This window comes from Bombina bombina, chromosome 2 (genome assembly GCF_027579735.1).
Source record: "Bombina bombina isolate aBomBom1 chromosome 2, aBomBom1.pri, whole genome shotgun sequence".
NCBI classification, from domain to species: Eukaryota; Metazoa; Chordata; class Amphibia; order Anura; family Bombinatoridae; genus Bombina; species Bombina bombina.
The window spans coordinates 1,384,874,711-1,384,900,487 of NC_069500.1; the positions used below are offsets into that span (position 1 = coordinate 1,384,874,711).

Genomic DNA, 25,777 nt, shown 5'->3' on the forward strand with positions numbered 1-25,777 from the left:
TGGTTTTTAAATATTCAAGGTTTCTATGATCCGTAAGTATAAGAATAGTATGTTTAGTACCCTCAAGGAGGTGTCTCCAAAACTCTAGTGCTGATTTTATAGCGAGAAGCTCTTTTTCACCAATAGCATAATTTAGCTCGGCTGAGCTCATTACCCTAGAGTAATATGATATTGGATGCAGTGCTTCCTTGGGTGAAACTCTTTGTGAGAGTACAGCTCCAAGAGCGTACTCAGAAGCATCAACCTCAAGCGTGTACTGTAAACTGGGATCTGGGAATTTGAGTATCGGTGCTGTTACAAACCTCTCCTTTAATATATTAAATGCGTTCTCAGCATGGATATTCCAAGAGAAACCAGGTTTTTTCTGAGTTAATTTAGTCAAGGGTCTAGCAATCTCAGAAAAGCCCTTGATAAACTTCCTATAGAAGTTTGCAAACCCAAGAAATCTCTGAACATCCTTTTTTGTACGGGGGGTGCTCCAGTTAGTAATGGCTTCCACTTTGTTTGCTTCCATGGCGATACCAGAAGGGGAAACATGGTATCCTAAGAAGGAGATAGTAGTGGTATTGAAAATGCATTTCTCTAACTTGGCATAGAGATGGTGTGAACGAAGTCTGGACAAAACAAGCTTGACATGGGTGTGATGGTTTGTTATATTGTCAGAATAAATTAAAATGTCATCTAAATAAATGACCATACAGACATCAAGTAAGTCATGAAATACGTCATTTATAAAACACTGGAACGTTGCAGGAGCGTTGCACAGCCCAAAAGGCATTACTGTATATTCATACAGTCCATAACGTGTGCGGAAAGCTGTTAGCCACTCATCGCCTTTCCTCATTCTTATCAAGTTATAAGCTCCTCTAAGATCTAATTTTGTGTAAATTTTAGCTCCTTGCAACCGTTCTATAAGTTCAGGGATAAGTGGAAGTGGGTTCCTGTTTTTCTTGGTGCATTTGTTAAGTTGTCTGTAGTCGATAATAGGACGAAGTGATCCGTCCTTGTTTTTAACAAAAAACATTGCAGCACCCGCTGGCGAGGTGGAAGGTCTTATAAAACCTTTCTTAAGGTTATCCTCTAAGTACTGTTTCAAATGAACCAATTCAGGTTCTGACATAGGGTATATATGACCAAAGGGAATAGAACTGCCCGGTAGTAAGTCTATCGGACAGTCATAAGACCTATGGGGGGGTAAGTTCTGAGCTTCTACTTTGTCAAACACATCGGAATATTCTTTATAACATTCAGGTAAAACATGATCAGTCATACAACACACAGAAGCTTTGGGAAAACAGACTTCCTTACAGTAAGTGGAATTAAAATTCACAACACCTTGCTTCCAAGATATATCAGGATCATGCTTTATCAACCAATTGATACCAAAAATTAATGGGTATAAACTAGAGGGCAAAATGTCAAATGTACATGTCTCAGTATGGCCTTTCTGTGTGATAACTTGTAAGGGTGTAGTGTGATGAGTGATAGGCCCTGTATTCATAAGAAAACCATCAACCAATCTTATGGCTTGTGCACTATCTTTTTTTATTGTGGGTATTTTATGTTTTGTTACGAATGCTTGGTCAATGAAATTCCCAGATGCACCAGAGTCAATAACGGCCTGGGTTTTTGTCTTCTGTAGACGCCACTGCAAAAGAACAGAAATTGGTAAATGAGTGGTAAGCGTAGACAATTTATTAAGGCAATTTTGGTGCTGAAGATTCTTACCCCTCTTCTGTCTGATAAGCACAGGACAGTCTCTAACAGCATGGTCCTTTGCTGCGCAATATAAACACAGGTTATGTAGCTTCCTTCTGGCTTTTTCCTCTGGTTTTAGAGGACCCCTCATGACAGCAACTTCCATAGGTTCATCATTTGATTTAGATGGTGCAGTGACCACAGGATGGTATACCGGGATTTTCTTGGCAATAGGATCAGATAGTGCCCTTTCAGATCTACGTTCTCTTATCCTTCTATCAACAGTGATACATAAGGTCATAAGATTCTCTAAATCCACAGGAACTGCACCACGGGCTAATTCATCTTTTCATGTTTCAGAAAGACCTGTTCTGAACTGATTTCTCAAAGCAGGTTCATTCCACTGGGTGTCTGGTGCCCATCTTTTAAAGTCCGTGATATATTCTTCTACTGCTCTTTTACCTTGTCGTAGGCTCCTAAGAGCAGTTTCAGCAGTATTCTGCTTATGATGGTCTTCATATAATAGGGACATGGCAGAAAAAAAAGCATCTAAGGAGTCCAATATGGGGTCATTGTTCTCATAGAAGGCGTTAGCCCAGGATTTAGCCTCTCCTCTGAGGTATGAGATGACCGTTAGAACTTTGACCCGATCAGATGTATAGGTTCGGGGTTTTAAAGAAAAGTACAGTGTACAGGAGTTTTTAAATTCTCTAAACTGAGTCCTGTCACCAAAGAATTTTTCAGGTGGAGATACAGTTGGTTCAGGTGTTAATTCAATAGGAGCAGGTTTATTAGATAAGTGCTCATTAATAAACTTCCTAATGTGATCATTTTCAATTTTAATTTCTCTGAAGCCTTGTAGCATATGGTCCATGCTTTGTGCAAGGGAACCAACACGGTTTGTAAGTTCAGTAATATCCATGCTGTAGGATATATGTTAAGGCTTGGTAATATGTTATGATAGGTGCAAGTATTTTATATCCTTAACTGCAGGACCACTCAGTCTCACACCAAACCTTTAGGTTCATTAGATGTAATCAAGAACCTAGTTTTTGCTCATAGATCTGAGGGTCACTGCTGCATGGATGCAGAGTGAAAGAAATGAGAATTTAAAGGTATATTATCCCGATTGCAAAACCAGGTTGCAATATGCAGATAAACTATGATTTGAAGTGTGTATACACTGTGATAGAATGTGTATGGATTTACCAAAATATCATAAATGTAATTTCTTTGAATAAATATAATTTCTTTGAATCATAAATTTTTTGTGTGGTTCTGGTGTTAAGTAGTGTCTCTCCAAAAATGTGAACAAATAAACAAACAAAAACAAAACGTTGACTCTCAAAATTCCTCAAGGACAATTTTATAAACTTAAAGAAGACCCAACCATCACAATAAAAAAAGCAGATAAAGGCGGAGGGTTAGTTGTATTAAACACTAAAGATTACATTATGGAAGCCAATAGAATACTGGGAGACACAGAAACCTACAGAAAATTATCATTTAACCCCATTCAAAAACAAACAAAAAATTTCGAAACAATTTTAAATATTGCCAAAACAGCAGGAATAATAAATAATCAAGAGTATCAATTTATAATTATACAATATCCCAAAACTCCAATCTTCTATTACCTCCCTAAAATACATAAAACACTAGACCACCCACCAGGGCGCCCAATAATCTCAGGAATTGATGCTCTTACTTCTAACATGTCACAATATGTGGATTCATTCCTACAAAAATACGTACAAAACTTACCCTCTCATTTAAAAGACACCACAGATTTCTTAAATACATTAACAACAATAAAATGGCAAGAGGACTACACATTAGTCACATGCGACGTCAATTCATTATACACCAACATACAACACAAATTAGGAATAGAAGCCGCAGAATACTACTTGAACACAGATTATGAAATGAAAAATCCACAGATTAAATTCATTTTAAATTGTATGCAATTCATATTAGAAAATAATTATTTCAACTTTAATCAAACATTTTATTTACAATTAAAAGGAACAGCTATGGGCACAAGGTTTGCACCCAGTTACGCTAACTTATTCATGGGGAGGTTTGAGGATAAATATATCCTACACTCCCCATGGGGTGCAAACCTTGTGCTCTATAGGAGATTCATAGACGATATGTTTCTGATCTGGAAAGGGGATCAAGAACTCCTCAATTTATTTCTAGAAGACATAAATTACAATACTTGGGGTTTAAGTTTTACCCATGAATATAGTAAAACAAATATACATTTTTTAGATGTTCAAATAAATATCATAAATAACACCATCACAACAGAAACATATTTCAAACCTACAGATACAAATAGTTACATACATCCGGACAGCTGTCATTTAGAAAGATGGATCAACAATACACCTAAAGGCCAGTTCTATAGGATAAGAAAAAACTGTTCAGACGAAAATACATTTCAGAAACAAGCGAACACTTTGGAAAGGAAATTTAAAGAGAAAGGATATAAAGATAAAATAATACAAGAAGCCAAAAATCAAGCAATAAATAAAGATAGAACAGAATTATTAAAATATACAAATAAGAACAAAAACTTATTACATAACCAAATATCATTCATTACAGAATACAGTGAAGATCATAAGATTATAAAAAAGATTCTAGATAAACACTGGCACATAATTAGAAAAGATCCACTACTAACTGACATTGTAAAATCACGACCTACACTAATATTCAGAAAGACAAATAATCTGGGAAGTATACTGGCACCCAGTCAATTTAACAAATCATCTAAACCAAGAGACCAAGACCTATATGGAAATGCTCTGCAAGGTTTTTTTCCTTGCACAAGCTGTAAAGCGTGCAAATATGGTAAAAAAAGTAAAGTAGTAATATCCTCTAATAACAACTATAAATACCCCATAAGAGACACCATTAGGTGTTCAGATACAAATGTAATTTACTTAATCCAATGCAAATGCAAATTACAATACTTAGGGCAAACGAGCAGACCGTTACATGATAGAATAAGAGAACATCTATCCAACATTAAAAGAGGTAACTGCAAACATCTATTATCTAAACATTTCACAGAAAAACATAAAAAAAAACCAATAGGATTCACATACTGGGGTATAAAAAAGATACATAATAACAGAGGAGGTAATATGGAAAATATGTTACTATTAAAGGAAGCTGAACTCATATTCAAATTCAATACTCTCACACCATATGGCCTCAATGCAGAGCTTAACTTGAATCCTTTCTTGTGAGTGCAGCGAAAACAGTGAACAGTATTGCCATAACAACAGTACAATAGTGTACTGATTACCCGATAGAAAATAACCATTATTTGATGGCACATATCCTCATACTTATTCGAATATGACAACAATTGAATTAACACACCACAGTCTCCCTTCACATTTTCACTAAACATCACTTCTTACTCACATGTTTTATTTATTTTATTTATTTATTTATTTATTTTATTTTCAACAAATATATTTCAGTATAAATGTGTTAACAACATTATTTGTATACAAAGAATCTGTCATTGAAAGAAAATGAATAAGGCTAAGAAATGATATTTTATAAACCGGAACATATTAGAGCATTAATTAGGGGGAGTATCCTAACCTCAACAGGACTATATAGGAGCCTAAAAGACACACCAGATTATACAGTCTTGATAAAGGCGCAAGTTACGGCGCTGAAACGCGTAGAAAACCTGACATCGAGTGTGGAAAGATTGGCTCCAGTACAAGAAACACTCCCCCCACGATCCGGTTGCCTGATAGGTCCTCCGTGTACAACGTCAACGTCACACGCACATCAGGGTAGGAAGTAGTTGCGGAGGAAATTCAAACAGCGGCAAAGCCACTTGGAGAACTCGACCTACTTACAAAAGCACTCTTCCCAGAACCCAAGGTAATACAAAGAAAATAAACACGGAGGTAAGGAATATCAGAGGTCCGGTTAGGGGGAGAATAAACTGCAAACTAACAACAGCACAGTACTACATTTGGATTTTAACTGTTTTAGAATTGGTTGTGGCCACAACTTAAGAAAACCATAAGGATTACAAATCCGAACTTTCACCATAAGGATTAAAAATCCGAACTTTTAGCATTTTTATACGATAAAGATGTACCCCCATATGCTCTAAACAGATTCACTGTATGGTATAACCATACAATACGATTGAAACGATCTTATACTGTTTTTTATCTTAGTAAAGTTTTTTTAAATTTATCACGATTTGTTTGTTTATTCATCTAGAAGTTAAGTCTTTTTAAATTCATCACGATTTGTTTGTTTATTCATTTAAATTCATCACGATTTAAATTCATCACGATTTGTTTGTTTATCCATTTAGAAGCACAATTTGTGTATCAATTTATTTAGAGGTACAGTGATAATACACCGTGCATACACATTTTGAAGAAATAGAAGGGTTTTATAAAATTGTCCTTGAGGAATTTTGAGAGTCAACGTTTTGTTTTTGTTTGTTTATTTGTTCACATTTTTGGAGAGACACTACTTAACACCAGAACCACACAAAAAATTTATGATTCAAAGAAATTATATTTATTCAAAGAAATTACATTTATGATATTTTGGTAAATCCATACACATTCTATCACAGTGTATACACACTTCAAATCATAGTTTATACTCACAGCTCTTTTAGAGCGCTCCCCACACCCACCCCTATTCGCACATTTCTATACATCTGATATTGGGAGCATATCAGATTTGGGGAAGCTAGTTGAGTCCTATCTACATATCACTCCACACTTTCCTTTTCTTGCAATATGCAGATAATTATAGAGATAGTAGATAAATGAGAGATTAGATAAGATTAAGTATTAGTAGGTGAATGTCAGCCTCAGTAAACACAGGTTGCAACCAGGAGGTGTTTCTATATAAAGTAAGCAGGAGAGCTCAATAACAGGTTATGTTGTTTTTAGTTAACAGGCAGTCCTTAGTTAGTCTATAACGTTGTTAGTATTCATATAAACAGCAGGCAGTCTTTCACAACCAACAGTATGATTATTTGATAAAGCACATAGAATAAATAAGCACAGTTCATCAAGCTGAATCGATAGATATTACAGGCAATCAGATAGTTAACGGTAGCTGTATTTGCATAAGCGTCACACTGTAAAACATGCAGGAAAGTCCTTCAAAGTAGTAAGTGAATTAAGGTATAATACGTTACCAACTTCAGAGAGTAAGGAATAGTAACGGTTACCGCAGCTTCAAGGTGTGTTGCTATTAAGCACAGGAGTTGGTTGTTTGCAGCCAGAGTGAGACAGAGCTCCAGAGACTTACGGTGACGTCAGACGCCGATACACGGCTTCAATGTAGAAGCCGGGAGAATCAGAATTACCAAGTAAGAGATACTTTAAGGATTCCGGACAGAACGAGGGAAACTGGTATATGACGATCCAAAGTTGAAAAGCACACAGCAGTTGTAGTTATTATGAGTAAATTCCTTGGATAGGAATATCAGCAAGGTGTCTTCGTTGTTGCTCAGCTTATAGCTAAGTGAATACAAATTACCAAGCATAGGTAGACTGGAGGAGGGGCCTTATATAGGGATGTGAATACCTGAACATCCTGATTTAAAGGGACAGGAACATAACAAAGAATTAGGGCAATTTTCAAATGATTTAGCTTAAAATGTGCTTATTGAACCGAGCACGGGCCTTGTCTGATGTAAAATAAAGTATGTTTAAATGTTTTTCAGGTCTGTTTTATGGCTTTAACTATTTTCACAAAGTTTTGAGTGTTAAGGGAAGGTAGGGGCCGTTCATATTTTACCTCCTGCTCCCCTGTTTTCCTGTCTTGTCTTTTACGTGAATATTTGATGGCCCCCACCGGAGTAGAACTGGCTCGACACTTTATCTCACTAAAATGAGGGCCCAGTGTGTCGGGTGATTGCCGCTGTGTGGCCCAGTATTATTAATCAAGTCGATGCCCTAATTTTTATCCGGGCGGGAAGTGGTCCGCGACCGGAGCTTTGCAGCAGCTGCGTAGTAGGTCTTACCAGTATGTCTTGGGCCTAAGGTGTGATGGCGTCCGCCGGTACAGGGTCCTGTTGCGGTAAGATTTGGGAGGTCGATCTTAGTTGCTGAGCCTGATGATTCCTAAGCGGGTGGTAGTCTATGTCGTATGTGATGCCAGAGCCCTGTGAGACCTGTGCGATCCGATGTAACTGCGTGTAGGTCAGATGGCCTGTGCCGTTACCGATGCTTCCTTGCCTATGCCTCACACAGCTTTGTCCAAATTTGAATCGGGTCTGTCCCAGATATTCAGGGTTGCTCTAGATGGGATGAGAGCAGTGTAAATTACCGGGAACTTGAGGTTTTACCCCCTTAAGGAGAAACTTGGCTACGGAGCCTAGTTAGTGTGCGGCCATTTCCCTGCTTGGCCAGGCTCCGCCCCAATAACACTTTTTTTTACATATAAGTACAAATTTCTATATGTTTTTTGTATATCCAGTTTTCTTTTTTGTATGATTTTTTAATTACAATTTTCATTGTATAGTCCTTTGCAAGAAACCATGTTTTCAGGGTAAAAAGTGGCTTTAAATAATTCCATAAGCGAAACAGAAGTACTGGAGGGCATTCTTAAAGGGACATTCCATCCAAAATTGTAATCCACAAGGACGCATTTCAGTTTTGAATTGAGGTATTTTTGCAATATACATGTATTAGCAAAAATGCTTCTAATAAAAGCTGTAGCTGTTTCAAACGTATGAAATGCACCGTGCACCTGCATTTTAAACACAGCACTTGCTCAGAGAGCCTAAGGTGATACAAGCCCCACTGGCACTCTTAGCAGCTGCAGTTTACTGTATAAAATACTGGTGCACTGATAATATCTAGCTATGCTTCACATGCACGTGCAGAGAAAAATGTTAACACTAAAACAGTGATATCGTTTACCAGAAGCATTTTTGCCAATAAAAGTATACTGTAAATATGTTTCTACTCAAAGATGTAATTCATCTATGTGCATTTAAACTTTGATCAGAATGTCCCTTTAAATAATCTTGCCAGTCCAGAGACCTTTAGATCGTCAGGCCCTTAGAGTGACTTGTAAGATCTTTTAAAATTAAAAAAAGAGAGTATTTTTTTTCTGTTTGTGATTCTGTGTAATTATTGTTGATAGAATGTTACACACCTGCTTATATTGTTTGTGTACGACATCTGTATAATGAGCTGATTCAATATAATTACCGTGTATAAATATATATATAAAAATAAAACAAAAAAAACAACCAGATGCTTTGGTAAGAATTTAAATTCAACACGTTTATTGTAACAAATCTTTTTCCAGTAACAGCTTAAGGAATAATGTATATTTTAAGCAACTTTCTAATTTACTCCTAGTATTGATTTTCTTTGTTCTCTTGCTATCTTTATTTGGGGAAGCAGGAATGTAAGCTTAGGAGCTGGTCCATTTTTGGTTCAGCACTTGGATAGCGCTTGCTAATTGGTGGCTACAAAAAAAAAATTGGGGTTTGTGTCCCTTTCAGCATTTTTACACCCAATGCCAAGGCCATTTTGGAGTTTAAATTTTAACACTATTGTAAAATACATTTCAGTGATTGACCCACACAAATTACATATGGCTTGTTTTTCCGAGTTCAGAATTTACAGCTATTATATTTAGATTTTATTGCTTGTGAGAAGACTGCAACAAAATGTTTACAAATGTATCTTTTTGTGAAAAATATTAGTAAATAAAATTGTAAATACTATGATCAACTTACTAGACTGTTATCAAGGGTATCCAAGTATCCAAAGACTATTAGGGTTCGCAATAAAAAATATATACAAAAAGTACATTGTCCATTATAAAATAAGCTTTATTGGGGGTCTACAAACTTTTCAGATTGTTATATTATATGTTGATCATTTCACCTGTGCTCCCAAAATGTTTTTTTCATGATTCAGTTAGAGCAAACAAAAATAAATTACCACCCATTCTAATTCTGTTATCAAATTTGCCTTAATATGTTGATATCCTTTGTAAAAGAGCAGCAATGCACTACTGGGCGCTAGCTGAACACATCAGGGGAGACAATGAAAAGAGGCATATATGGGCATCCACCAATCAGCAGCTGATACTGAGCCTACCTATGTATGCTTTTAAACAAGGGATACCAAGAGAACAAAGCACATTAGATAACAGAAGAAAAATAGAAAGTTGTTTAAAATTGTATGCTCTATCTGAGCCAGGAAATAAATATTTGGGTTTCATGTCCCCTTAAAATGCAATGTAATAAGTAGAAATGTTTACTGTCCTTTTAAGCAGTGTTTCTCAACTCCAGTCCTGTAGTCCTCAGGCCAGATTTTCATTATATCTTAACTAGAGTACAGGTGAAACAATCAGCTGATCAGTAACCATGGTTACTAACCTGCTCTCGCCCATCAGCTGATTATTTCACCTGTGCTCTAGTTAATATATAATGAATATCTGGCCTGTTAAAGGGACACTGAACCCAATTTTTTTTCTTTCGCGATTCAGATAGAGCATTCAATTTTAAGTAACTTTCTAATTTAATACCTATTATCACATTTTCTTTATTCTCTTGGTATCTTTATTTGAAATGCAAGAATGTAAGTTTAGATGCCGGCCCATTTTTGGAAAACAACCTGGGTTGTTTCTTGATGATTGGTGGATAAATTCACCCACCATTAAACAAGTGCTGTCCAGTGACATGAACCACAAAACTAGCTTAGATGCCTTCTTTTTCAAATAAAGATAGTAGGAGAAAAAAAGAAAAATTGATAATAGGAGGAAAGTTGCTTAAAATTGCATGCTCTATCTGAATCACAAAAGAAAAAATGTGGGTTCAGTGTCCCTTTAAGGGTCCTGAGAAATGGAGTTGAGAAAACACTGCTTTAAAGTGTAGTGGCTGCATCATAAACTTTTCTTTGTAATATTAATTTAGGTTTTTAGGCACTAACTATAAATATAAATGAAATAAATGACATTCAAGAATACAAATTAAAATAGCATATATTTATTACTCTAATATTTATAGAAAATAATATTTGTTGTGTTTTTAGAAAACATATATATCATGATTAATCCAATATATAGAGAACTTTTTTTTTTTGCCTAAAATGTTTTATAAAGAATGTCTACAGACATGGGGGTCCATCCGATAAAAATCGTCGCCCGCAAAAGCCGGCGACGCCAATATTTGCGCGGATTTGGTATCACATATACGGCGTAACCTAGAAGTTACGCGCGTATATTTCTGCCGTCGCCCGTAGTTTTTTGGGCTATAGGCAGGTATACCAAACCCGCGCAGTTTGGTATCCAATATGCAGCGTAAGGACTTACGTGGCGAAAATGGAGAAAACTTACTCCATTTTCACCTCGCCACAAAAAGCAGCCGTAAGAAGCCTTACGCTGACTATTGGAGCCCCGTAACTCCCTAAACTGGCTGCTAAAATAAACCTAACACCTAACGCATGCGCAATGTCTATCTCCCTGTCAACCGCGATCTGCTAAAATAAACCTAACACCTAACGCATGCGCAATGTCTATCTACCTGTCAACCGCGATCCCCCCCCCGAAATCCCTAATAAAGTTATTAACCCCTAAACCGCCGCCATCTACATAAACTAACCCCCTACTGTGAGCCCCTAAAACCGCCGCCATCTACCTTATCTATCCCCTAATTAGAACCCCTTACACCGCTGTCATCTACCTTATCTATCCCCTAATCTGACCCCTTACACCGCCGCCACCTATATAAAAATTATTAACCCCTAATCTAATCCCCCTATACCGCCGCCAGCTATATTAATATTATTAACCCCTAATGTAAGCCACTTACACCGCCGCCATCTCTATTAAAATGATTAACCCCTTATTTAATCTACCTACCCCGCCACCAGCTATATTATCTATATTAACCCTAAGTATATTATAGTTAATATAGGTATTACATTATATATATTAACTATATTAACCCTAATTATATTAGGGTTAATATAGTTAATATAGTTACTATAGTATTTATATTAACTATATTAACTCTATCTAACCCTAACACCCCTAACTAAATTTATATTAAATTAATCTAATTCATTTATAAACTAAAATATTCCTATTTAAATCTAAATACTTACCTATAAAATAAACCCTAAGATAGCTACAATATAATTAATAATTACATTGTAGCTATGTTAGGGTTAATATTTATTTTACAGGTAAATTGTTAATTATTTTAACTAGGTATAATAGCTATTAAATAGTTATTAACTATTTAATATCTACCTAGTTAAAATAATTACCCAATTACCTGTAAAATAAATCCTAACCTAAGTTACAAACCTACACTATCAATAAATTAAATAAACTACAAACATCTATCTAAAAATACAATTAAATTAACTAAACTAAATTACAAAAAAAAACAAACACTAAATTACAAAAAATAAAAAAAGATTACAAGATTTTTAAGCTAATTACACCTATTCTAAGCCCCCTAATAAAATAATAAACCCCCAAAATAAAAAAAATTCCCTGCCCTATTCTAAATTAAACAAATTTCAAAGCTCTTTACCTTACCAGCCCTTAAAAGGGCCTTTTGTGGGGCATGCCCCAAAGAATTCAGCTCTTTTGCATACAAATACAATACCCCCCCCCCCATTACAACCCACCACCCACATACCCCTATTCTAAAACCACCCAAACCCCCCTTAAAAAAGCCTAACACTACCCCCCTGAAGATCTCCCTACCTTGTCTTCACCACACCGGGCCGAACTCCTGATCCGATCCGGGCGATGTCTTCCTCGAAGCGGCAAAGAAGAATTCCTCCTCCGGCGATGTCTTCCTCGAAGCGGCAAAGAAGAATTCTTCCTCCGGCGACATCTTCCTCCAAGCGGCAGCAAAGTCTTCATTCTTCCGGCGGCATCTTCAATCTTCTTTCTTCGCTCCGCCGCTGCGGAGCATCCATCCCGGCCGACTACTGAACTTGGAATGAGGTACCTTTAAATGACGTCATCCAAGATGGCGTCTGCCGAATTCCGATTGGCTGATAGGATTCTATCAGCCAATCGGAATTAAGTTAAAAAAATCTGATTGGCTGATTGAATCAGCCAATCAGATTCAAGTTCAATCCGATTGGCTGATCCAATCATCCAATCAGATTGAGCTCGCATTCTATTGGCTGTTCCGATCAGCCAATAGAATGCGAACTCAATCTGATTGGCTGATTGGATCAGCCAATCGGATTGAACTTGAATCTGATTGGCTGATTCAATCAGCCAATCCGATTTTTTTAACTTAATTCCGATTGGCTGATAGAATCCTATCAGCCAATCGGAATTCGGCGGACGCCATCTTGGATGACGTCATTTAAAGGTACCTCATTCCAAGTTCAGTAGTCGGCCGGGATGGATGCTCCGCAGCGGCGGAGCGAAGAAAGAAGATTGAAGATGCCGCCGGAAGAATGAAGACTTTGCTGCCGCTTGGAGGAAGACGTCGCCGGAGGAAGAATTCTTCTTTGCCGCTTGGAGGAAGACATCGCCGGAGGAAGAATTCTTCTTTGCCGCTTGGAGGAAGACATCGCCCGGATCGGATCAGGAGTTCGGCCCGGTGTGGTGAAGACAAGGTAGGGAGATCTTCAGGGGGGTAGTGTTAGGCTTTTTTAAGGGGGGTTTGGGTGGTTTTAGAATAGGGGTATGTGGGTGGTGGGTTGTAATGGGGGGGGGGTATTGTATTTGTATGCAAAAGAGCTGAATTCTTTGGGGCATGCCCCACAAAAGGCCCTTTTAAGGGCTGGTAAGGTAAAGAGCTTTGAAATTTGTTTAATTTAGAATAGGGCAGGGAATTTTTTTTATTTTGGGGGTTTATTATTTTATTAGGGGGCTTTGAATAGGTGTAATTAGCTTAAAAATCTTGTAATCTTTTTTTATTTTTTGTAATTTAGTGTTTGTTTTTTTTTGTAATTTAGTTTAGTTAATTTAATTGTATTTTTAGATAGATGTTTGTAGTTTATTTAATTTATTGATAGTGTAGGTGTATTTGTAACTTAGGTTAGGATTTATTTTACAGGTAATTGGGTAATTATTTTAACTAGGTAGATATTAAATAGTTAATAACTATTTAATAGCTATTATACCTAGTTAAAATAATTAACAATTTACCTGTAAAATAAATATTAACCCTAACATAGCTACAATGTAATTATTAATTATATTGTAGCTATCTTAGGGTTTATTTTATAGGTAAGTATTTAGATTTAAATAGGAATATTTTAGTTTATAAATGAATTAGATTAATTTAATATAAATTTAGTTAGGGGTGTTAGTGTTAGATAGAGTTAATATAGTTAATATAAATACTATAGTAACTATATTAACTATATTAACCCTAATATAATTAGGGTTAATATAGTTAATATATATAATGTAATACCTATATTAACTATAATATACTTAGGGGTAATATAGATAATATAGCTGGCGGCAGGGTAGGTAGATTAAATTAGGGGTTAATCATTTTAATAGAGATGGCGGCGGTGTAAGGGGCTTACATTGGGGGTTAATAATTTTAATATAGATGGCGGCGGTGTTAGGGACTCATTTTAGGGGGTTATAGATATAATATAGCTGGCGGCGGGGTACGGGAGCGGCGGTTTAGGGGTTAATAACTTTATTAGGTTGCGGCGGGGTACGGGAGCGGCGGTTTAGGGGTTAATAGCTTTTTTATTGTTAGGCTAGTGAGGGGGGATAGCGGATAGAGGGTTAGACAGTGCGGGCTATGTTAGGGAGGCGTGTTAGACTTGTCGGGCTATGTTTAGGAGGCGTGTTAGACAGTGCGGGTGTTTTAGACTTTAGTCAGGTTTTATAGGCGCCGGCAGTTTCTAACGTGCCGCAAGTCACTGGCGACGCTAGAAATTTGTACTTACGCAGATTTCTGGACATTGCTGGTTTGTCAGACTTACGGCACGTTAGCATCTGACGGCGACTTATATGGGATAGCTCGAGTTGTTAGCTGAAACTGCGGGCGACGCCGGTTCCCTCGCTTGCGCCGCAAACTGCGATCTATATCGGATCGCGCCCCAGGTATAACCTTGTCAGCAACCAGACAAAATTGAGTGTGTCTTTCTGTTCCTCCTGTGGAGACAGGGGACAGACTATTTATACATTTTACAACAGTTTATTGACATCATTAAAGGGACACTAAACCCAATTTTTTATTTCATGATTCAGGTAGAGCATGCAATTTTAAGCAACTTTCTAATTTACTCCTATTATCAAATTTTCTTTGTTCCCTTGCTATCTTTATTTGAAAAATAAGGCATCTTAGCTAAGGAGCCAGACAATTTTTAGTTTAGTACACTGGACAGCACTTGTTTATTGGTGCTGTTCAATCAGCAAAGACAATCCAGGTTGTGAACCAAAAATGGGCCGGCTTCTAAACTTACATTCTTGATTTTCAAATAAAGATAGCAAAAGAATGAAGAAAATTTGTTAATTCGAGTAAATTAGAAAGTTGCTTAAAATTGCATGCTCTATCTGAATCATTAAAGAATAAATTTGGGTTTAGTGTCCCTTAAAGAGGGGTCACCAACCAATTGTTGTATCCTTGAGAGAAAAAAGGAAATGTCAGGGAAGCATGTAATTGATGTATTCTTTTTTATTAATCTCAATTGAAAGTATTATATTTATTAACTAATCATAATATAAAACATTACATTGCAATAATTATATTTATGAAAAAAATATCAGAAAAAAGCATTCCCTTTTTATTTGGATAACACCTTTCATTGATAAAGTTTCTAGTAGCTAAACTATATAGCATGAAAAGTATGAATAAATGTGACTAACAAACTGACATTGTAACAATCTGTTGTTTGTAATATGAATTAAAATAATTTAGCAGCTTTATTGTCATATGAAATATGATAAAGCAAATGTTCCTTTGTGAGTCAGACAGAGCATGTCATTTAAAAAAAAGTTTCCAATTTACTTAAAGGACCAGTAAATACAGTAGATTTGCATAATCAACAAATTCACAATAAAAAATTCAATAGCACTTAGTCTAAATTTTAAATGAGTAGTAGATTTTTTTGGGACCATGTGACAGCCATTAGCCAATCACAAATGAATGTAAATATATTCTGTGTATTCTTGCACATGCTCAGTAGGAGCTGGTGACTCAAAAATTGAAATATAAAAAGACTGTGCACATTTTGTTAATGGAAGTAAATTGGAAAATTGTTTACAATTGCATCCTCTATTTGAATCATGAAAGTTTAGATTGACTTGAGTGTCCATTTATATGATCAAATTTGCTTTGTTACAATGACATTCTGTGTTGAAGAGATACCTAGTCTATTGTACTACATGGCAGGAAATACTGCTGCTATTTAGTGCTCTTGCGAATGGATACATTTGTCGCAGCACTGCTGCCATATAGTGCTCCAAAAATGGGCTGGCTCCTAAGCTTACATTCCTGCTTTTCAACAAAAAATGCCAAGATAACATACTAGTAAATTAGAAAGTTGTTTAATATCACATGCTCTATCTGAATCCCAAAAGAAAAATATTGGGTCTCATAGCCCTTTAAATATGATTGTACTTCCAATGTACAGAGAAACTCCATGGTAAATCACAGTCCTTTAAAAAAGCTTATGAAATGATCTATCAACAAAAATCCACATGAACAGGAAACCCAAACTGCCAAACCCTTCACTAACTTCCTCTTGCCTCCAGGATTAAACACAAAATTCTTACTCTAACATACAAAGCCCTCAAATGCACTGCTCCCCCCTACATCTCAGGCCTTGCCTCCAGATACTCTCCCTCCCAACACCTTCGCTCCGTTCATGATCTCCTCCTCTCCTCCTTTCTTGTTACCTCCTCACACTCCTGCTTACAGGACTTCTCCAGACTGGCTCCCATCTTGTGGAACTCTCTGCCTTGCTCCACAAGACTCTCCCTCCCGTCCCTTTCACTCCGCTCATGACCTTCTACTCTCCTCCTCTCTTGTTACCTCCTCACATTCCCATTTACAGGACTTCTCCAGACTGGCACCCATCTTGTGGAACTCTCTGCCTTGCTCCACAAGACTCTCTTCTAGTTTTGAAAGCTTCAAGCGCTCCCTAAAGATTCTACTGTTCAGGGATGCATTTAACCTACACTAACCTTCCTATCTCCACTGCTATCCCCTTGAACCCCTTAGCATGTAAGCCTATGAGCCTATCTGTTTGTAGTTCACATTCATAAGAGCCGACTACAACAGTGCAAGTCTCAGCAGGGCCCTTTACCCATTTGATCCCTGTAAATTATATCTTGTATACCGCCTATGTGTATAGCGCTGCACAATCTGTTGGCGCTCTACAAATACCTGATAATAATAATAATGATTAATATAGACCATACAATTTTAAACAACTATACAATTTTCTTCTATTATCTAATGTTATTTGTTCTCTTGTTATCCTTTGTTGAAAAGCATATCTAGGAAGGCTCAGGAGCTGGGAACTAGCAAACATACGTCTTATTAATGGCTTGCCAATGAATTAGCTAGCTCTCATGAGTGCATCACTGCTCCTTCAATAAAGAATACAGAGAGAATGAAGCAACATTGATAATAAAGTAAACTGCAAAGTTGCTTAAAATTGTATGATCTCTCTGAATCATGAAATAAAACAATTGTGTTTCATTTCCCATTAATGGTGAATTTTCATTAGATTAAAACATTAGATAAACTTTAATAGGACGCTAGCAGAAAAAGTATTTTTGCAAATACTAGTTTACTGCAAAACCGTTAATAATAATAATAATAATAATAATAATATTTACAGAGGCAGTAAACACCTTGTAATTACAAGATATGTTTGCTGTCTTGCTATAGAATAACATATCAGCTAAATTTAATGAAAGCAAATTAACATCTTGTTTGCTGTAATTGTATTTCATTAGCCAATCTCCACCTACTACTCAAGTATGTATCTTACATGGCTAGCCACGGTCACATTGTTAGTATAAACTCATTGTTTTGCAACTCTTAAAGTCAATTAGGGACAGATAAGTGTCATGGTTAGCCTTGAGACGTCTGCAATGTGCGTTTTCAGTTTTGAGATTTAGCAAATCCTCAACAAGCGAAATTACATGAATAGGGGGGGAAATAAGTAATACAAGTATATTACAAAGTTGTTTTAAAATGTCAAGGTGTTTGCTGTCTCTTTAATAGGAACATTAAACACCTAAAGGGACATACTACACCAGAATTGTTATTGTTTTAAAATATAGATAATCCCTTTATTACCCATTCCCTAGTTTTGCATAACCAACACAGCTATATAAATACACTTTTTATCTCTGTTATTATCTTGTATATAAGCCTCTGCAAACTGCCCCCTTATTTCAGTTCTTTTAACAGACATGCATTTTAGCCAATCAGTGATGGCTCCCTGGAACTTCACGTGCATGAGCACAGTGTTATCTATATGATACACATGAACTAACACCCTCTAGTGGTGAAAAACTGTCAAAATGCCCTGAGAGTAGAGGCGGCCTTTAAGGGCTTAGAAATTAGCATATAAACCTCCTAGGTTTAGCTTTCAACTAAGAATACCAAGAGAACAAAGCAAAATTGGTGCTAAAAGTAAATTGGAAAATTGTTTAAAATGACATGCCCTATCTGAATCATGAAAGTTTATTTTGGACTAGACTGTCCCTTTAACACATTTCATGCACCTCCCTCTAATTATCGGTGCTGCCATTTTGGAACCTGGTTACACTGCAGGGATCTGAAGGAAAGCTTCTGCAAATGTGCAAACAGGTCAGGAATGTAGTAAAAGATAGCTTTACACAGGGCAGCACTCATAACTAGAGGGTAACGTGGAATAACGTCAGTTCTATGCTTATAAAATGTATTTAGTGTTAAATGCTCCTTTAAAATAAACTGTTGAATGCTTCAAATGCAAATTTTATGTCCATTTCAATCTTTAAATAATATTCAATAGCGTTTTTAGATGATAGTTCTTTTTATAGATACTATACATGTGGAAAAAACTTCCCTAAAATTTGTTTTTAAATTTAGTTAATACTAATGATTCATTACAGCAATACCAATCAGCAGCTAAAACCTAGGTTCTTTGCTACTCCTGAGCTTACCTAGATAAACCTTTCAGCAAAGGATAACAAGAGAAGGAAGCAAATTAAATAATAGACGTAAATTAGAAAGTTTTTTTTTTAAATTGTATGCTCTGTCTAAATCATGAATGTTTAATAATGACTTTACTGTCCCTTTAAACTAAACCTAATTTATGTTAGTTTAAATATTTTCAAGTTTTTAAACACATTGGCAAGTGAAAAGAAAGCTACAACTGCCTTGTTCCGTTTTAAGACAGTTTTCGCTTTACAGCAGCGCTCCGGTCCCTAACCTTCTGTATTAGCGGGGTATTCCTCTATAAGAATAGGAAAATATTTTCAATATCAAATAATTAAATGTTTATAATGTCTTTTTAATAAGCCTCACATTTTCTAAAATATAAAATAATAATAAAATAATCTTATTTTTACAGATACCTTGGAATCACACGCCCACTAACATACCCAGCAAGACAAAATGGAAAGCTAATGGCTAAGATGGTTTTCATTGTTTGGCTTCTTTCTGCGTCTATAACGCTCCCGCCATTATTTGGATGGGCTCAGAATGTTACCGTAGAACAGATGTGTCTCATCAGCCAAGACTTTGGATATACAGTCTACTCAACTGCAGTTGCCTTTTACATTCCAATGACGGTCATGCTCGTCATGTACCAGAGGATTTTCGTAGCCGCTAAGATAAGCGCAGAAAAACACAAGTTTGTAAACATCCCCAGACTCTATGAACAAGAAGGCATATATTGCTTAGAAGATAAAAACGCTCCGAAGAAAAATTCTAAAAAAAACAAAGCAGTTGAAGAATTTGCCACTTTGTCCAAGCTCATACGTCAAGATCGCAAGAACATCTCCATCTTCAAACGTGAACAAAAAGCGGCCAGAACTCTTGGAATAATAGTCGGAGCTTTCACGTTTTGCTGGTTACCTTTTTTCTTGTTGTCAACAGCTCGGCCTTTTATTTGTGGAATAATGTGCAGCTGTATGCCGCTGAGGCTAGAGAGGACACTTCTGTGGTTGGGCTATACCAACTCTCTTATTAACCCCTTGATTTATGCCTTCTTTAACAGAGATTTAAGGACTACCTTCTGGAACCTGCTCAGATGTAAATATACCAATATAAACAGGAGGCTCTCTGCTGCTAGCATGCATGAAGCACTAAAAGTTACAGAGAGACACGAGGGAATCCTGTAACCTATATCTTTTACTTTCATTTTTACATTTAATATTAAAGGATTTTATGTTCTTGAGTTAATGCCTCCAAAAAGAAAAAAAAACTGCAAATGTCCAGTGCCTATTCTAAGGGACAATGCTTTATCGTAAATTACATATTTCATTTTTTTTTTTTTTAATGTACGTATTTATTACTAGCATTTACCACTGGAAACGTGAAAGGTTTTCTAACAATCGGCAAAAAGAAAAAGACCACATCTACTTGAATTACTTTTAATATTATGTGCAAAGCATTTCTTTGAAATCCATTTACTGTCAGCCAGCAGCTTGAATAACTTATATTTTATGCAAATTTACTGGGTATTTATAATGCAGTGTCCATTAACGAATGTATTGATGTAAGTGGTGCATTTTTTTACATTTATTTATTTGTGCAAATCATTTTTTCGGCTTTTTTCATGTACAAGAGGGGAAAAGTCACACCAATAATTTCAAAGAATTATTTAAACAAACATTCAGTGTTTTTTTGCTAGGCTTGGTGAGTGTCTTTTAATATATATATATATATATATATATATATGTTAGATATCTGGGAAGAACATTTGAAAGAAAATGAGAAATTATATTTTGTAGACAGTAATGCTGTTATAAAACTACATTTTTGATGAAGTGATTCTCTAAGGAAGGAGAAACTACTTCATTGGCAGATAAATATCACATTTATATTGCATTTTATCCCATGGAAACTATACATTAAAATGTGCAAATATTTTTAACAGAGGTGTCAAGTCACGCTATGAGATGTTAGGACACACCATTTGAGGTCTGTTCTCCAGATCACACAATGGATCAGTAATATTACATTATGAAAGGAAAAACCATATTGAGCAAATATAGGTGTGCTTTTCATAACTCAGATATCAGTGTTCGCTTTTTATTAACTAATTACAGATCTAAGACCTTTTATTAATATAGTTTTAAAACCAAATATATTAGCACATATGTTTATGTACAAATAAAAAATTGTTAGATTTACCATTTTTTTGGATTATATTATGTATAAAAAATATTAAGCAATATATTTTAAAGGGACAGTTAACATTAATTTAAAAAAAAAAAAAGATGCATTCAATTATTTAGTTTGAATAAGCCATATTACTTACTTAAAAAGGATATAGATCTTCATATACAAATGCCATCTTCAGCTTGTGCCCCCAGCTGCCCCACTGGGTGCTATTTTTTTTATTTTTATTTGAATGAGCAATGATACGTTTTGCCAATCCCATGCTGGCCCCAAACTTTCACTCAGCAGCGCACTCGCAGAAGGCGACAGCGTCTTTTATCCTGTCATAGGACAAGGTCTCCATAAGCAAACTAAAGCAGAACCTCTAACAATATTTTTAATTAACATTAGCTGTCCCTTTAAGAATGAATAATCCCCCACTAAAACCCAAAAGGTAGTAGAAAGAAGGAGGTATCGATATGTATGTTGTATTGGATTTTTTTATGTGACATCACCAGATACGTATGCAAATTAATGCACACTATGAAATGTATTTCGAAGTTGGTAGATCTGCTCTCATGCTTTTGTGAATTTGATCAAAAGATTATTGTTGTAATTTAAGGGTGTTGTCTGAAGACAATATCCTCACTTTTAGTGTATCTGTGTGTGGAAATTAAAATGTAATTGTAATATAATCAAACAGAATGAACATATATTTAGCACACTAATGTAAATAGTGAAGTTCTTAGTACTATAGTTCATTTTTTTTTTAGCCTTAAAATGATCATTTAAATGTGCAAATATTAAACTTACATGGGAATGAAAATATTTAACTCATGATTAAATACAACTCTCTAAAATATAGAAAAATAATCTAGAAAAACAAACAAACCATGGTAAATGTTTGAAGGGCAGTGTGTGTAATTTTCTTGGTGTTGTGTAGGCATGTTACCTCTTCAGATCTCATTGCCAGTATTGTAGCTCTTCAGCAAATAACAGGGCAAAAGCTGTGACAGATCCCCCGATTCTAACAGTGTCTTTCCAAATAATAACAAAATCCTAATAGTATAAGTTTTCTTTAACAAAAGACACCCATATACCACGTAATTGGAGATGCTTCTCTGTGACTGTGAGACATCCTTCTCCTTTGGTAGGTTCGCATCAAAGGATATTCACTTGCCGAACCGTCTGAACAAATAGGGTGTCAGTTTTTTCTGTACAGCACTACAATGGTGGCCATCTTGGATACCTTGCCACCATATTTGTAATAGATAACAAAAATAGAATACCCTAAGAAGGTAGTTACTGCAACTCACAAAGTGTGATTTTCCCAGTGATCACACTAAAAAATATATATTAAAAAAACAAATCTCTGAGTGCCCATAAAATGCTCTACCTGATGGTTGTGGTCTTTATATTAATTTTAATTCACATAGAATGTACTCAACGTAAAATATTATTGGTTTATTTTCAAATATATAAAATTCATACAACCACACATAAAAAACATACACATAAAAAAAATTTAAATACTGAATTACTAAGGTGCACCTTTTTCAAATTAATATATAAAAATTCATATATACAACATCCAGTTAATATATTTCAATTTATACTGAATGTGTATTTCATCAAAGTCCAATGTATCCCAAAGTCTTATGGTAAAAAGAGGCTACTTTTTAATCTTTGTATGTATGAACAATCTTTTTTTGTATCCACTGATATAACTTTGTTACTTATGGCCTTTTGGGGTTCGTTAATAAGCTGAAGCAGTATCCTTTGTTTATATTTTGGTAGTACTGCAGAGTCCAAACAAAAGCTGTAGCAGTGTCCTTTAAATTTATAATAATCCTTTTACAATGTCTCTCCAATTCATATAACTGTTTTGGAGATATCCAAATGCAGTATTATAAGCCCCAAGGTAACTCTTGTAACATTCACCAGAATACGAAAGACTCTCTTTCCCCGACCGTGCCCTTTACCTTTGCAAATGATCCTCCAGCGTCTCTGATGTTGGCCGTTAGTTCAGGCCGTGACGTGTATCCTCACACGTGTCCGGTGGCTCGGTCGGGTTACCGGTGCTGTAAATTTAGCTGTGGGTTACCTTAGGAGATGTGTCCGTTCAAAGGAAGATTCACCACCATAGAATCCAACTCCTTAGAGAGGCTCCGTTGGCATAACAATCTCCCTGATGTTACTCTCGCCGAAAGTAAAAAAAAAAAAAAAAAAAAAAAAAAAAAGCTCACAAGCTGAATTGCGTAGATGAACCTAACTTTCTAGGCTGGCCAGCTGGTAAGTCCTAATTGGATCCCGTGGACTTTGATTCACTTGCCATTTACTTTCGGCGAGAGTAACATCAGGGAGATTGTTATGCCAACGGAGCCTCTCTAAGGAGTTGGATTTTATGGTGGTGAATCTTCCTTTGAACGAACCCACAGCTAAATTTACAGCACCGGTAACCCGACCGAGCCACCGGACACGTGTGAGGATACACGTCATGGCCTGAACTAACGGCCGACATCAGAGACGCTGGAGGATCATTTGCAAAGGTAAAGGGCACGGCTGGGGAAAGAGAGTCTTTCGTATTCTGGTGAATGTTACAAGAGTTACCTTGGGGCTTATAATACTACATTTGGATATCTCCCAAACAGTTATATGAATTGGAGAGACATTGTAAAAGGATTATTATAAATTTAAAGGACACTGCTACAGCTTTTGTTTGGACTCTGCAGTACTACCAAAATAAAAACAAAGGATACTGCTTCAGCTTATTAACGAACCCCAAAAGGCCATAAGTAACAAAGTTATATCAGTGGATACAAAAAAAGATTGTTTATACATACAAAGACCAAAAAGTAGCCTCTTTTTACCATAAGACTTTGGGATACATTGGACTTTGATGAAATACACATTGAGTATAAATTGAAATATATTAACTGGATGTTATATATATGAACTTTTATATATTCATTTGAAAAAGGTGCACCTTAGTAATTCAGTATTTAATTTTTTTTTATGTGTATGTTTTTTATGTGTGGTTGTATGAATTTTATATATTTGAAAATAAACCAATAATATTTTAAGTTTAGTACATTCTAAGTGAATTAAAATTAATATAAAGACCACAACCATCAGGTAGACCATACTGTAATGGCAAATCCATACAATTTAAAGGGGGGGTACCCTTATTTTGTAAGATGAGCCACCTATAGTTGCAGACCCAGTCTCAGTTGAGACCTATGAGACCTCTGTAGTTGGGCCCCTAGAGTCACTCTTTGAATGTCATATCACAGTAGAAGAAGGTAGCCTGACTGCACAGTGCTTTTAAAGTGCTGTAACACAATCATTGTTCATTTTCAAAAGCTACTGATATTCATTTCCTCAGATTATTCTTCTCAATGCGAATGCATTTAAATCAGTACCAGTTCTTGTAATTTCTTGTAATTGTTTAAAGTTGTTTCTGGTGAAAATCTGTTAAAATGAGAATGATTCACATATATTAACATATAATTAAATCGTAATCAGGAAGTCCTATTTAGTAAGAAAAGTGTCAGTCAAAAAGAAATCTCTAAACTTCCATTGCAAAAATTGTTATGCATAGAGTCTCAGTATATTCATCTTTTGAAGATATTTCTGAATCCTTAGCAGAATGCTCAATATTTTTTTTTATAGGGGCATTAAAGTCAATGTTAAACGTTCATGATTCAGAGCATTCTTTTACCAAACTGATCTTTGTAGGTTCAGGAGCAGTTTGTGATCGGTGGCTACACAAATATGCCTCTTTTCAATGTCTCTCCATATATGATTCTCCAATGTGGACTAGGGCATTGCTGCTTTGGAGATGTCCTACAAAAGGGTTAAACTTATAATTAAATGCAACAAACAGTGCAAAGTAAATACTCTAACACAGTAGACCATTTTCTTTTTACACTTTTTGGGATGCCTTGATTACATATATTCTGCATGTTTGCTTTGCTCTGAGCCCTGGGGAAGCAATTAAATCTTGAAATTCCTCTTGTCCACCAGTTGGCACACAATAGTAGTATCACAGGTTTTCCAAAGTATCATCTCTTGCAGTGAGAAAGAGGTTGAACTGAATCACTATCTAGAGACTTCACACATAGGTACTAGTATATCCTTCATGTCTATATACAAATTGCATTCAGATTGCTTAACATTTATTAGGGACGGCAACTGTGTTTATTCGAATGTTACAACGAATGTTATTGTAAAAATTTGATTTACATAATCGAATGTTGATAAGAAGGAATATTCTTAAAAATTCTATAATCGAATGCTATTTACAGTTTTCAAATGTCACTTTCGAATTCGAATGTTTATAATTAGATTGAATACCCACATTTGAAATTTCGAAATGCAACATTAGATTTAACAAACCCTATTCAGAAGTTCAATAGTTCATGTGGTAGGGAATTTAGTAAATTGATACATAATAGATATAAATATATGAATTTGAATGTTTCTATTTTGAATATTGCATAATTCAAATATTTAAAGAAAGCATTCAGAAATACTATTACATATATAAATGTTAGAATATTGAACAAACATTCGAAATTCGAAACGAACAAATGAACGTGTTAAAATTAATTTCATTTTTCAAATGTTGCATAACATTCGCCCATCTCTAATATTTATATTAAAAAAACAATATGGGGCAGAATTATCAAGCTCCGATTGGAGCTTCATGCACCTGTTTCCGTGCGAGCCTTCAGGCTTGCCGAAAACAGT

The 25,777-nt window shown here is 35.6% G+C and overlaps 1 protein-coding gene across 1 annotated transcript in view; it reads left to right on the forward strand.

The window, feature by feature from the left end:
* LOC128648315 (5-hydroxytryptamine receptor 7) overlaps positions 1–20,043 on the forward strand; it is a 142,556-nt gene extending 122,513 nt beyond the window's left edge. The window contains exon 2 of the mRNA XM_053700929.1: positions 19,272–20,043. Within this exon, the coding sequence (XP_053556904.1) occupies positions 19,272–20,043 (772 nt within the window). The remainder of the gene's footprint in view (positions 1–19,271) is intronic.
* The last annotated feature ends 5,734 nt before the right edge of the window (positions 20,044–25,777 follow it).